Here is a 15,060-nt window from a genome sequence, read left to right as displayed (position 1 = left end):
TGCCTTGTGAAGAAGGCAGAGCTGCAACCTCAACTAAGAAATTAGTATCCATACCCTTACTCCTAAGGTTATACATGAATGATGTGATAAACTCTCTTCCTGCTGGTGAAGCTGAGCAAAGCCCTGCAAAAATAATAATGATGCAGGTCAGATATGGAAAAAAAAAATCATTTGGTCATTTAGATATATTAGATAATCAGACCTTTCAGTTAAGTAGTTGCAATGTACTTAAAAAATATATTTTACTTTATACTCTAGTGATATTACATATCAAGTGTAGGCTAATTTCAAGGAAAGTTGTTTGATTTAAGATATTTAAGGAAATAATTTCTTATGTTGACTTACCAGTCACCACTAAGCCCACAAGACAGTAGACCAGCCCTTTCATTGTTAAACCTAAAATAAAGTACACATGACAAAAATCAACCATCAATCACCAGTGTTCAGACAACTTATCTTACTTTTAGATTTTTAAAAGATGAATTACTGAATTTAGAATTATATATTAGGCTAATATACCTTTATATCAAATACGATAATTCAGAAAATTCTCATTGTAAGAAAATTAGACATATATTTAGGGAAAGAAGGCAGCATGACAGTGGAAATAGAACTGACAGCATGATCTCAAAATCACTTTCAAGAAACAGAGTAGTGACTCATCATACATTGATGAAAAACTCAAGAAACACATTCATCATAAACAAATGTATAATAAAGTATATAAAATTGGCTGTAGAGTCACTGTAAGCTGTTACAGACATATGTACAATTCAAAAATGCTTTTAACCCCAACCCATTTGATTCATGTTATTAACCCTTAAGCCAACTTAAAAACAGTCTTGAAAAGTACAGTTACAATATTTTCAAATGAATCTTACCCGAACCAGAAGACCTGGGGTCTGGATGAACGGCATCCTGACCGATGCCCTTTTATTTGTTTCAGTGATGCAGGAAGAGCCAATGAGGGATAAGTTGTCCCACTACCTGCCATGATGACTAAAATGGAAATAATTGGCTTACATAACGTATATTTGTCATGGGTGTATGTTGACAATGAACACCAGGTGATTTTATTGAACTTTGTGTGGGATGGGGATTTTCCAAATATCTAACATTTGAAATGTATTCACAAAGGTCATACCTGTTGGCAATCAAATTTCAATCCAATCTGAAGATTAAATTAGAAAAATGTTGTAGAGACATGATCTGTCATTGTCCAAGGACCTATCATTGCCCAAGGACCAAAGATAAAAGTGTGGAAAAATTAAATAAAACTTAGAGTTTTAGGGTAGCAACACTTATACATCCAGTGACTCACTATTTGATAGTTGATTATCTTGTGATAACGCTGGTCATATCGGTGGTCACACCCTTTCCACCACCTGAAACACAAAACAGTCAAGTCAAACACTCAGGAACAGTCATTCTTAATGTCGAAATAAAGTTGCATTGTATACACTAAACAATGTGGGGAAATGGAAAAGATGTAATCAATCAACATCTCCTTTATTATTTCACAGTGGAGACATATAATAAATAATTGAGCTTGTATTGTTTGAATTTTGGGGAGTGAAAAGAAGTGAAGTGATTCAGTGGTTTTTAAGTCAACGTGTCTTTCATTGTGCTCACATGCAGCAAGTCAAAACAGCACGAGACGTTCGGTGTTTTCGCTGAGTGTTAAACCATCCTTTGATAACATGAGGCACACTCAGTCAGTTTTTTGAAAACAGGAATTCAGGGAGTTTGCCGTAAGATCTGCTAAGTTTTGGGAAAAAGTGTTTGTTAAACATGCCAGTATGTGACAGACCAAGATAAAAAAAAAATACCTAATCTGTGTTTTATTTCTCCAAGGACCCACTCAAGTTCAAACTCATTTTGTGTTATCTCACCCCCGGCCCCTACACACACCGACCACAATCTCACCCCCACACTTCCCAGCACTTCATGCCCACAGACTCACTCCCCTCGCCCATATAAACTGGGTGCTGATCCACTCGCAATACTCACTGGAGAGACATCTGCCTTTTCAATAGTCAGTTCCCACTACTCCATTGTACAGCTATGACTTCAACTGGAGGCCTCAAAGGACTCTGGATCATTGCACTGCTGACTCTTCATGGTGCAAATCTGGGAGGTAATTTCCTCTAGATTATTTTTACATAATATACTATTCTGTTGCACTTTTGTTAACCTTTGTCTTGCCTTATGTTTAATTCCAACAGACACCTATAGAAACTCTCTCAATGAGCCTGACGTCCCGTTCCCGCCCGCCTGTCCCACGGCTCAAAACCTTGCCACCATTTGCCATCAGGGCGGGGGTCGACCCAGATACCCCGCCAGCTTCTTCCCAGGCTCCGGTGCCAGTCATTTCCGCCGCTGTGGAAACGCCATCAACCGTCTGGAGTCGTGGTTCAGCTTGTGCTGCAGTGGACAAGTGGCGCAGCAGAGCGACCAGATCCTCTGCTGTGCCCAGCAAGCTGTGAGTTCTTCACTGTGTTTAGTGTGGTTAGACGATAATGGACTCACACAACTGTAACTGTGACAGTTCTGTGCCATTATGTTGCATATTCCTTATTATAGAAATCCCTTAATATTATCTATTGATAAAATAACTCAACTTTAAGGTGTGCATGGGTGAAGTATTAGTATGCTACTGTTTGTTCATATATCTACTTATACAAGCATGTTGTGTAATTCAATGTATTGTAGATACACAATGTAGCCTACTTGTAGTGAAAAATTACTTTGTTATCACAAGACTGGTTGAATATATGTTCTATACTGTAGATAAGAGTAGATGTCGATGGGGTCATGCTTAACTGTGTGAAGCCTTTCTCTGGCAGTAGTGAAACACAAATGCTGTGATTTTTTTTCTTCCAGTGGAAACAAGCTCTGTCTCAGTTCTGTGTGGAGGAATATTCAACGATGACGGCCCCGTACGAGTGCTGTGAGAGCAGTGGAGACGCGCGCTGGTCGTGCTTCAACAGCGAGCTGCCAAACCCAAACTACGACCCAACACCAGACTACACTGCACCCGCAGTCCCTGAGGAGCCGGGATTCACCTTCAATGCAAATGCTTGTTAAATGTAAAAGAAAAAAGTGGTCAAAGTAAAATGAAAATACATGTGGTGTAAAACAAAAATTAACAGAGCAGTTTTGTAGAAGTATGTGTAATTGAAATAGTTAGCCTAAATAAAGATTTGTGTAGGAAGAATTTGGACAGTCAGTAAGAAAACACCATCTGTCAAATGAAAGATAATGCTGAGCTAATGCTTTGTCTTTTGTCTTTGTCTCAGTTGCTAAGAAGAGGACAGGAAAGGCCTGTTTGCTTTCTGCTGTGTAAGGACAATAAAAACACAGTGGCCTACAGTCAGCTCTTATTTTGTCAGCTCCATATTTTAACCCTACTTTGTCACGACAACAGAAAACACATTAAAAACACATTAGTTGCATTTGCAACTGTTTTTTTTTTTCCATCCTTGCACAGATGTAATAAAACTTGTATCCACCATGGGTCACTGTTGCATGTGTCAGTTAGGTGTGAGACAGTTACAGACCGATAATCATCAACAATCAAAGTCACTTGCCTAACCTGAATGGCACTGTGTTAAAATTCACAAATAAATAAACACTTTAAAAGAGTGATGGCCACCTGTTTCTCATTCCAGTCACACTTGATTTTCAGGCAGACAAACTTGAAATGAGTGTCAATTGGCTGCATTTCCACACTTCCTTTTGTGCAGGAACTAAGTACTTAACATTTATTGTAGTGTTATGTGTATATATAATATAATTAATAATTGCACGAGTAGACCTAGGCCTACTTCAAAACTTAAATTACCCAGCTACATTTTTTCCCAATGTATTCAATGAAGTAATATAGGCTTGACTTGACTTGGCTGTAGCCTACACTAAACCACTTGTAGATTAGCTTTGCTCAAACAACTAGGTACATAGTAGCAAAAATGCTGCTTATAGCCTTTTTCCTGGTTAATGTATTTTACTTTTTATAGGCTATTTCATATGAATTTTGCCGAAGATAGACTTTCACTTGTTGATTTAATTTCGTTTTTTCCCCTCCATTTTTCACTTTGCATTACTTTAAAAGCATCCTTAGTTTATTAAAAGTGTAAGAGATTTGTTCATTAGGCCTACTCTAATTCATCATTAAACCAAATTTAATCAACCAATTTCAACAGTGTAATAACCTTTACAAATGAATATAGAACATGGCAGCATTTTTTAAATACATGTTTTTAGTTGTACATTTTGAGTGAGTAGCCTACACTTTATTTTATTTTATTTTATTTTCATTTTTGTTTTTATTTGAGGGAAGCGGGGACTTTTATTGTGACATTTGTGTGTATTTTATTCTGGAAGACATTTTCACCGGAAGTGCTGCACTTACGTTGGCTAGCTTAGCAGAGCGCAAAACTGCTGCTTCCGCACTGCTTCCTTGTTTATTAGTTTAAGGAAAATAATCGCTTTACTAGAGAAAAGGTTCGTGTTTTCTCACCCAGGGCACTGCAAGAACTCCTCCACAACATTTCTGAGTGAGTTTACCTTTTGTTTTGGTGGTTTTTGGTCAGTTATCGGTGCGACGCCCGGCTCGGTTTATATTCAAAAGTTAATGCAAAAGTTAGCAGCTAAGTTAGTTCACTCGCCTGTATTTTCGTTAAATGTCGCAATCCAGACGTGCCGGGTCGCTTTTATGGTAGCCTGTTTCAACATGTACCGGTCTGACATTTCAGCAGCACTTCCCTAAAGTTAACTTATTCAGCACACAGCAAGTTTATTCACAGATCAGCTCGTCCATCAGCAGAGTAAAGCCAACGTGGCTGCTGTCAATATTTGTGGCATGAAGTCATCAGGAGAGTGGAGTTTTTTTCTCTTCTGGTAACTGAGCTGTATTTTTTTCTTATTCTTTTTTTTTCTCGTCCATTCAGGTTCACACACTCCCACTGTCTCCGAGGAAGCTGATAAGGAGAGACTCCGGATCTGAGCTTCACCACCACACACCAGTCTGAGTTGAGTTACTGCTCTGAATGGCCACAGCTGCAGAGGAGCCTCCTGGGCTGCAGGGCCACACCGGCAGTAAGTGCTCTGTTATTACACACCATAATACTACTTGGAAGAATAATTCACATTTTTATTTATCTTTTAATTAAAAAAAAAAAAAAAAAAGAGTTGGATCAAGTTACTGGCTGAGATGATACAAACCAGTAGTGTAATGTTCATGTAGTTGCTGCTTTTGTCTTGGCGTGAAATCATAGGACACTGAATAAAAACAAGACATTTGAGGTCCATTGTGATGGACAATTCTCACAACTGTCATCCGCTGTTCAATGGAGAAGACAATCAGTCGTATTAATCCTACATAAAATCCCTGGCGATTAGCTCCACCCCAACCAGTTGCAATAGAGAAATGCTTTACACACTTAGTAAATATTATAATATAATATTATACCTTTTCCTGGATTGATAGTTTGAGTACATTACACTGTGATGTACTTTTACAGTGTAATGAAAAAAATATGGATACTTCCTTCACCTCCCAGTTATTTTCTATGAAATTATGTCTCATGCGGATGTGACTTCTTATAAATCTCTAGAGAAGTTTGACTGAACCTCAGGGTCATTTTAGAGGATGTGGTTCACATGTGTTTTTGGTTTTTACATGATGCAGTGGAAACACTTTTGCACACCAGTACAGACAGAAAGGTGCGTCGGAGGAGGAGAGCAACGTGGATTGGCGAAGACAATCTCGCACACTTCCTTCTCACTTGCAATATTTTTTATTTGTTAAAAGGCCAACGTTTCGGTTGTTTAACCTTCTTCAGGGCTTCAGTGTTTTTTAAATAATCAAAATACTATAATACTAAAAAAAATTATTCTAACAATCAGCATCTGTGCTGTTTAAGATATATTATGTTTAGGCTTGGACATTTAACCACTTTTTAGTACGACGGGGATTTGGCACCACTCTGTCATTATTTGCAGTTAAAATTAAAAGAGCTGAGGAAAATATATTTCGACTCTTGGTCCCCAGTAAAGGTCAAGCTCCAAACATGCTGAATCCCACATTTTCCACCATTAACACAAGCAATTGCTCAGCTATTATTAATACTATTCAGGTCTAATCTTCCATTACATGGATCAGGACATTCATTGACAGTGTATAGACATTATTAATATCTGACAAGATAAAGGAAATTGTCAGCACTCACTTTTAATACTCGTATTGGTTAATCTTGTACAGTAAAGTAACGCACATAGAGACCTGCAGAGTCAGTTGAGGATGAGACTGTCTTCTCTCAGACGTAATGAATGAGGTGCGTCTGCGTCTGCATGCTTGTGTCAGATCTCGGTTGCACTCTCTGTTTACATCATTAGGGAGTTATGTAACCTGTGTGATTTGATATTAATGACATTAAAAAAGAATAGCACTTGTTTGATTACCTGATTTCCTGACGCTGCCTTTTGTATTATCTTGTATAACTTCAATGTTTCTCTCTTTTTCCCTGCCTCAGATTCAACTGGCATACGCAAAAATGCTTCCCCAGAGGTAAGAAATGACTGATTTGTTTGGAGGAAACTCACTCACCTCTAGGTCCGTTAGGAAACCCACATTGCATTCATTTTGAACTGTTGGGAATTTACCAATATTTAGCTGACACATCCTCTTTTACTTCCTCTTTGAAACATATTGCTGCAAACTTGTCATGAATTATTTAACTCTTGTAAATCTCCATTCTGCCGTGTTTCCATCGACAGGGTCCGAGTACCAGCACTATGACTCCGGCCATGAAAAAAACTATCGGCCATCGTGGAATTGATCCCACTGGGGAGACCACGTACAAAAAGGTGGGAGATCAGCTCATCACTGACTGACTCACATTTACAGTCCCTCACTATAAGCAACAGTTTACTGTATCCATCTACACTTTGATGCAAATAGAAATAAGATCTTTTTGACAGGTTAAAGGTGGAGCTCGGTGCTTGTTCTGATTTGCTTTCAAGCCATAGTGTTGATTTAAAACATGCTCACTCACAAATTTAAAGTTAATTCATTAGGTTCAGTTGTTAAAAGGGTTTTCTATGGAGTTTTTCCTCAGTTGATGTGAGGGCCTAAGGGCAGAGGATGTTGTTATGATGCCACGAAAAGGCCTTTGAGACAAACTGTTTGTAAAAATGGGCTATACAAATAAAATTGCCTTGCCTTAAGTTTTCTCTTTCTTCCAGACAACCTCATCAGCCCTGAAAGGTGCCATCCAGTTAGGCATCACACACACGGTTGGCAGCTTAAGCCAAAAACCAGAGAGAGATGTGCTGCTGCAGGATTTTGAAGTGGTGGAAAGCATCTTTTTCCCCAGGTGAGTCTTTTAGATTGTGAAAAGATGTGGAGCGGCCTGCTTTATGTAGAGTACAACTTCACTTAATCTGTTCTCCTGTGACTCTTTTACTGGCAGCGAGGGCAGCAACCTGACTCCAGCGCACCACTATGGAGACTTCAGATTCAAGACCTACGCTCCAATTGCCTTCCGTTACTTCAGGGAGATGTTTGGCATCCGGCCTGATGACTACATGGTATTTCTGTTCACTCAGCATCTGTTGTGCTTAAAAATGCGGAGAAAGCAAACGCATCAGTAAAGTTCTGAAGCAAGGGAAAGAGCTATGAACTGTAAGAGGAAAGAAGTGATTGAGGAAGTGGAAGGAGTGAAACTAGAGATGTGTTGACACACTAGAGGTGGAGCTGCTGGGGGACACAGCTGACTGTTGATTTTCCTGTTTCATACGCTTGAAGCTCGTCTTGTAGCCGTCTCATGTCTTCACACTGTGCTCTGGTCTGGTTACAGTACTCCCTGTGCAACGAGCCGCTGATCGAGCTGTCAAACTCCGGGGCCAGCGGATCTCTGTTCTACGTCTCAAGGGATGACGAGTACATCATTAAGACGGTGCAGCACAAAGAGGCAGAATTTCTGCAGAAACTGCTTCCAGGATATTTTATGGTAAGACCTGATGAGAGGCAAAGGTGCAGAAGTGTGCACGTGATTGTTCAACCCAGTGAAACTATGGACTGTCTTCCCAATCATCATCCCCTTTTCCATTTATCCATCGAATTAAAAATCTTGGATACATACAACCTTTGCTCTTACAAACAGAAAAAAGAGCATACTTTCATTTGCCAACTGAAAATAAATCTGCAATTATTATGATGTACTGCAGTAGGAAGATAATTGTGTTGGGTATGGACTCCAGGAAGAATAGCAATGGCCTTAGCCAAAGCTAATGGAGATCCAAATAAATGAAATGGCTTAAAAATTCGGTAATCTTCCAAAAAAAAAAAAAAAAAAACGTTAACTCTGGCTTCTCAAAATCTTGGATTTTATGCTTTTTGTTTGTCATATATGTGAGTACGCCAAATACTTTTGGGTTAGGGGGTTAAATATGCTTCCTATGTTATAGGAATTTTAAATTAATTCAAGAAAATAACTGGCATCAGTTGCAGTACTATGGGCATGTGACAATTTTTGTCGGCATTTTTCAAATTAAAACTCACAAGCCGGAGTTGGTGCAACATCATTTGCTCATTGTTTAACCTGTAAGACACTGTTTGTTTGGTTTTAATTTTATCACCACTGTGCATTTGCATTTTGATAACTAACATCCTGGCTTGTCTGTGAGTAATGAGATAAGCCAACATATTTGTTGCTGGCACGTCTTTTGCATGTTGACTTGGGATATCTGCCTGTTTTTGCCCATCATTTATTTGTCCTTGGTTAATATTACTGTTATAATATTTTCCCTTCCTTCCGTCCTTCCTTTTCTTCCTCTAGAACCTGAACCAGAACAAACGGACCTTATTACCAAAGTTTTATGGACTTTATTGCGTCCAGGCCGGAGGTAAAAACATCCGTATTGCAGTCATGAACAATCTGCTCCCGAGTGCTGTACGAATGCACCTCAAGTTTGATCTTAAGGGCTCCACCTACAAGAGACGGGCATCAGCCAAAGAGAGGGACAAGGCTGTGCCCACGTACAAGGACCTGGATTTCATGCAGGACATGCCCGAGGGGCTGATACTGGAGGCGGACAAGTACAGCGGTGTGTGCAAGACCATCCAGAGAGACTGCCTGGTGAGAGTTAGAGAGAAATGGTTTTCTAATCATCAGGCTACCAGCATCATGACATTGTCAAACCCAGTTCATAAACACTTTTTCAGTTCATGTTTATCTATAAGTCTCTGGTCTCACTTGTGCTTGTGCTGCTTGTTTTTCCCCTTCAGCTCATGCAGAGTTTCAAGATTATGGACTACAGCCTTCTGGTGGGAATCCACAATGTGGACCAGGCCTGTCGAGAGCAGGTTAGCGAGGAGGATTTAGCGGGCGCCATGGACCAGAGGAGGCCGCAGGGCCAGAAGTCTCTGTACAGCACCGCCATAGAGGCCATCCAGGCAGAGACGGGGAGCATGGGATCACTGGACACAGAGGACAAGTGAGTGACTACATGTTACATGTTAAATCCAAATGAGGAGCACAGAGCACCAGATGAAACTTCTCGTGTTTATTTTACAGAACGGGGGGAATACCTGCAAGGAACTCAAAAGGCGAGAGGCTGCTGGTCTACATCGGTATCATTGACATACTGCAGTCCTACAGGTGAACAGCTCAGACACTCTGTATATCTATAAATGTGCTTGGATTAACTCCTCCCACAATTGAGATCTGAACTCCCCCCTTCACAGACACAATGGTTCAATCAATAAATATTCTATAACACACATAAAAAGATCCTATAGTGAGGAGAGAAACAGCAATTGTGGCCTTACTTGCTTACTGCAATTTTGCTTTCCCTGTCAGTTTAATGCTGTAATACCTTGTTAACTCACACTGGGACCTCATACCACTCCTAGTTGACTTTTTATATTAAATTTCAATACCTCTCTCTACCATACCAGGGTTGCAGGTGGAGGGTGGTGGTAGTAGGGGGGATCTGGTTTGTGTTCTGGTCTGTTTTTATCTTTACCTCAATTGAAGGATCTTTTGACAAAATAAAACACAGTTAAAGATGTATAGCACTGGTATTGGAGTATTAACAGAGAAATATGCTTCATGTGTTTATTTTCAGATTGGTGAAGAAGCTTGAACACTCCTGGAAAGCTCTGGTTCATGATGGGGTAACGTACAGCTACTCACGTCACTTAATTGTATTTTACATTGTAAAACACAGATATTAACTTGGACTTCTTCATCGTCTCCAGGACACTGTATCGGTACACAGACCAGGTTTTTATGCAGACCGGTTTCAGAAGTTCATGTGCGGCACTGTCTTCAGGAAGGTCTCGGGTACGTACACTGTATTTAATATACGTATAATGTCTGTCTCACTTCGTGGGCTCTTCAGTAACACTTTACTCTCTTTTATCTAGTCAAGACCTCCCCATCTAAGAAGCGTCGTCCAATGTCCCATGGTCCTTTGAGAAAAGCAGCTGGCTCTGGGCCTCCTCTGTCGACCCAAACCAGCGTCAACAACCAGCAGCCTCCCCTCCAGAATCAGTTCAGCTCCGAGTCCAGAGAAGACACCGAGGGAGACGCCGGTGAGAACAGGGAGGGTTCCACTGTGGTATGGGAAAGAAATTATGTGTGCCGATAAGCACAGAGATTTAGTCTTGCAGCATGTTCAGGCATGTGAAGAGCTTCTTTCTCAACATGGTATTGACTGGTTTGTTTTCCACCCGCTCCACATAGTTATGCAGTCGGGTCGCCCTGACCTCCTCCCAAACATGACCTTACCAGCCGGGAACGCTGCTGAAGGTGCCGTCTCCTCTTCCTCCCTGGGAAACCCTGAAGTCGCTCCCACGGCTCAGCCTGTGACCCACCCTCAGGATACCTTCAAATCAGTGGGGGAGGCTCTGAACAACACATCGAGCCAAGACCAGGAGCACAGCACCCCCAAGAGGTAAGAGGGTAGATCACACGTGAAGTGGAGTGCTGTCATAATTGTTTCATTCAGATTCTGGTCAATTGACCTGTGGTACTTGTACTTGTATACTGCGAGCTATATTATTTTGATTGAGCATTTCCCTCCAACCTATGTTATTTTCTGCCCTTCCTGTCAGTCTGTATTTTTACTGTCCAGTTTGCAAAATGTATCCACATCTGTATAATCTGAATTTTTTAAGTAGTTAGTTGGACTGGTCTGAGTCTCAGGGCCACCATATAGTTGGCCTGCAGCGCACTACACCCAACACACATTTCCCACTTCCTGTTCCTTTAGTCCTGAAGAAGATCTGGAAAGATCAAAACGTTGACCCTCAACTCTCAATACATTTTTGGGGAACATTAAAGGGAAACTATGCAAGTCCGGTTGCTTTTCCGCTAACCCTCCTCCTGGCCATGTGCATTTGTTTACAACGACGCAGGCTAGAAATCAATCAATAGAGCAGTACATAACGTTACATATCATATAAGATGGTACGTATATATCTGTGTAGTCTTATCCGTCGTAAACAAGAGATTGCGGGTTACGGGGCGTGTTTGTGTTGTGGTGCCGCCAAGAAGAGCTGGGACACGCGCTGATCTTGCAAAGTTGATTTTCAGCCAAGAGACGCTAGGTGGAAGGCAGAGAGCCTCCATTCTCCCTGTAACAAGTTACATGTCATGTAATTAAACCATCACCATTACTCCAAAGCTGTTTAATTAAGGTTAAAATGTAGCACAGTTAAGATAAAAATCCTGCATAGATCCTCCTTAACCGGTGTACTTACATTTTTCCCCCTTTTGGCTCAATTGACCCCCTGTATCACACTAAATACAACTTCCATTCACTTGCTCTGTTATTCTTTTCAGAGCTCAGTTTGGGACTCTTGAAGACAGTATCGGCTCTGAGGACGTCATCTCACTCAGTGATATTGTTCCAAGTGCAAACAAATGTTCTGTAAGTTGATTTTCTCCATTTTCCCAGGTTCTGACTTAATGTTGCGTGGTTCTCTAACCAGGTTCTTTGCTTTTGGTTCACAGGTGTAGATGTCGGAAGGAGAACAGGACTGAAATGAATCTGAAATAAACTTGCAGGATGTTATGAGCATGGATGAAACATTACAAGCCCCGTACTGTGACCTGAGGTACCAAAAGTGTAAAAGCGCAATATTAGGTGTGGATTTGCACTTGGATTTCCAAATCTCAACATGGCATTAGCGTGTTAGTGGGTGGCTGTGTGCTCACACTAGGTGCATTAATCATCTGGGTATTGAACACTATTATTCATCTCATAGGAATGCTTGTATGCACAGCCAAAGATAGTGTTTGGCCCTGATGTGCTCAACTAAGCCAGCGCTCAGATTCAGGTGTAACACGAGAGCTTTGTCTTATTTGAAAACCAAACTTCTTCATTCAAACTTAAAGCAGAAGTAAGCGATCCGGTCGTTTTGGCTAACTTCTTGTCAGCCGATGGAGTTAGCAGCCCCCGCCCTCGTCATGGATCTATTGGTCCTCGTCCCTACATCACCACATTCACGCGCATCCATTGGCTGCACACACAGAGAGGACCGCCCCTTTATGCCGTTCTCTCTCCTCATTGGATAAAGGTTGTAGGATACAAGGAAAGTTTTCTCCTTGGCTTACAGCAGAGCAGAGTGACTGACAGACCCGTGTTTCAGACCAAACACTCTATATAAGTGATTGCCGTCGGAAGATATAACTGTTTAAGACTTATATTAACACAAATATTCCGCTTACTTTTTTTTTGATCAATTTTTTATTTTGTTTTATTTCATTACAATTCCATTTATCCATTCCCCTTGACCCCACCCTTGACCCGGAGGTAACATTAGGTTAGAGTGATTACAGGGAAAAACAAAAACAACAAAAAAAAACATGCAAGCCCATCAAAACAACGCTTTGACATTCTCAAATATTCCGCTTACTTCTGCTTTAATTCTTTCAAACTTTGGAATTGATTCCTCTCCTGTGTTTACTACATTGTCGGAGAACATCCTCATGCGTTGACCTACACAGTTTAGCACAAAACTACATTATCTGGATTGGGGACACGGTTTTTAATAAATGCTTTTTTTTTTTAAGAAGTGGCTGTAGTTAAACATTTGCAATTTTTTAAAGTTTACTCTAAATGAAAATGATGCTGGAAAGAGAGGTGATACTCGGCTTTCAGTTTCTATTTAACCAGCCCTTCTAATGGACCTGTACTTTATATAGACTGTGAATCCTAACCTTCACCTTTTACTTTCAAGTGAAAGGGTTATTTTACAACGATTTCTTGATTTTGTTTTTAATTACTTATACACTGGACGATCTGATATCAGGTTCAGGTTTAGTGTGGGGAGTCGGCACCAATAGACTTATGATTAAATGTGACCGATGGACTGATCCTGAAAGTGACACAACTGGGGCCTGTCTCATTGAATACCGAGTGAGTCGGTTAGATTTGGAGTGAGGACTCACATTCAAGTGGTCGTAACTAATGCCACTGACCAAACCTACAAGGATCAGTTTATAGGAGAAATATAATGATATAAACACCTAAGTGGCACTTTGGGACTTTATTACAAACGAGTACAATCACATTGTTTCCCATTATGCACAGTATTGTAAATAGTAGTTACAGTGAATGTTTGCAGTATAAATCGTCATCCCACCATGGCAACCGATCAGAGCAGAGTTGGTTAGACGCAGTACTAATTAAATTAACTGTTGCTATGCAACAGTTTTTTTAATAAACTTTTTTATGTTTTTTTTTCTTATGGTCCGGTGTAGTCTTATCTACATATTTACTGCTTGGCGCTGCAGCCAGTCTGGGGAATTTGTACATATGTCACATTCATTTTAGTTTATTTCGTTCACCAAAGTTATAGTAGTTTATTGCAACAGTCCTGCAATGAATCAAGGTCATAGTGATGAGTTTTGTTATTAAGTACAGGTGTCAGGATAACAAAAATAGTTTAATAAATAACTTAACATCTATAAGTAGTAGTTATTAGTTAATAGTAGAATTAGTTCACATTGTAGTAGCTGAAGATAGAAGCACCTAATAAAAAACTAGCAACTGAGTTTATATAAAAAGAGGACAGTGTGGAGATGTGGATGTGCACCATGCTGGCCAATGTAAGGTCAATCAGGGCTTAAGAACTTTTCTCTCTCTCTCTTTTTGAATTGTGTGTGTGTCTGTGTGTATGTGTGTGTGCACTTTAACATTACCAATGTTCTTGTAAATTAGAACAAACGATTCCCTTAGCATAACTGCATAACTAACTACAAATGTGGTACAACATTTTTGTATTGACACTTTGCCACTATTTGCTGTAGTCTGCTGCTAAAAGTGAAAAAAGGCCAAGCATAAAACAAATGTGTATATTTAATAAGTGATCAATTACATTCCACTGGAGACTGCTCATGGCCCAGAGTAAAAGGCTATGTATTTTTTACATTGATTTATAGTTTTATTTTTAGTAATTGGTTTTAAGGTATTCCTGTTATTGTCCTTTCTATACATTTAGTTTTTACTAAAAAAACTGAAATTATTTCATTTTTATCAATTTTAATGTTAATGTTACATTTGTTGCAGCTACACCCACAGGGACACTTTTTTTTTTTACCTGACTACTTATGAGATTTTGTGATGATTTTTTTATGTCGAATGCGATCTGCTTACATTTAAAAACTGCACAACGTGTCATGTGCACAAGGTTGGATCTGGAGCGATAAATCTAAGGTTAACTGAGCCAGTTGTGCGTGCGTTATCCAAAATTAAGTGTAGTGTGGCTGAGAAACTTTAAGAGAGATTTTTGAGACAGGCCCCAGCTGTGGTACAGTTGTTTCTATTACCAGTAAAACATGGTGATGGCTGCCTCACTTAAGAAAGTAAGTGAAAGAACAGTTTATGTGCTTTTTTTTTGGTTTTAATTTGATGTGGGGGTTGGTAACTTTAGATTTAACTAACCATATGTATGTGTGGATGAATAGATGAATAGACTGTGCAATACATTATGTGAATTGACAATTTTGCAAACAAGAGATGATGAACAAACATGACAAACACGCA

At 39.9% G+C, this 15,060-nt stretch overlaps 1 protein-coding gene across 2 annotated transcripts; it reads left to right on the top strand.

Annotated features, from left to right (window-relative positions):
- Nucleotides 1-4,432: 4,432 nt before the first annotated feature.
- LOC310993143 (phosphatidylinositol 4-phosphate 5-kinase type-1 alpha-like) lies at nt 4,433-12,637 on the top strand. Of its 2 annotated transcripts, XM_083981453.1 has the most exons (16): nt 4,433-4,556; nt 4,950-5,097; nt 6,534-6,568; nt 6,778-6,867; nt 7,246-7,376; nt 7,473-7,590; nt 7,860-8,012; nt 8,841-9,140; nt 9,290-9,498; nt 9,579-9,662; nt 10,132-10,180; nt 10,265-10,349; nt 10,433-10,600; nt 10,752-10,962; nt 11,853-11,940; nt 12,024-12,637. In XM_083981453.1, the coding sequence occupies exons 2-16, from the start codon at nt 5,049-5,051 to the stop codon at nt 12,027-12,029; spliced, it is 1,776 nt and encodes a 591-aa protein (XP_083837579.1). In that variant the 5' UTR covers nt 4,433-4,556; nt 4,950-5,048; the 3' UTR covers nt 12,030-12,637. The 2 variants fall into 2 exon arrangements, with proteins under 2 accessions (XP_083837579.1, XP_083837580.1); XM_083981454.1 differs by lacking the exons at nt 4,433-4,556; nt 4,950-5,097 and having other exon boundaries at nt 6,531-6,613.
- Nucleotides 12,638-15,060: the final 2,423 nt, after the last annotated feature.

Source organism: Trachurus trachurus, assembly GCF_905171665.1.
Source record: "Trachurus trachurus genome assembly, chromosome: 11".
Lineage (NCBI taxonomy): Eukaryota > Metazoa > Chordata > Actinopteri > Carangiformes > Carangidae > Trachurus > Trachurus trachurus.
This window is presented reverse-complemented; position numbering and strand designations above follow the sequence as displayed.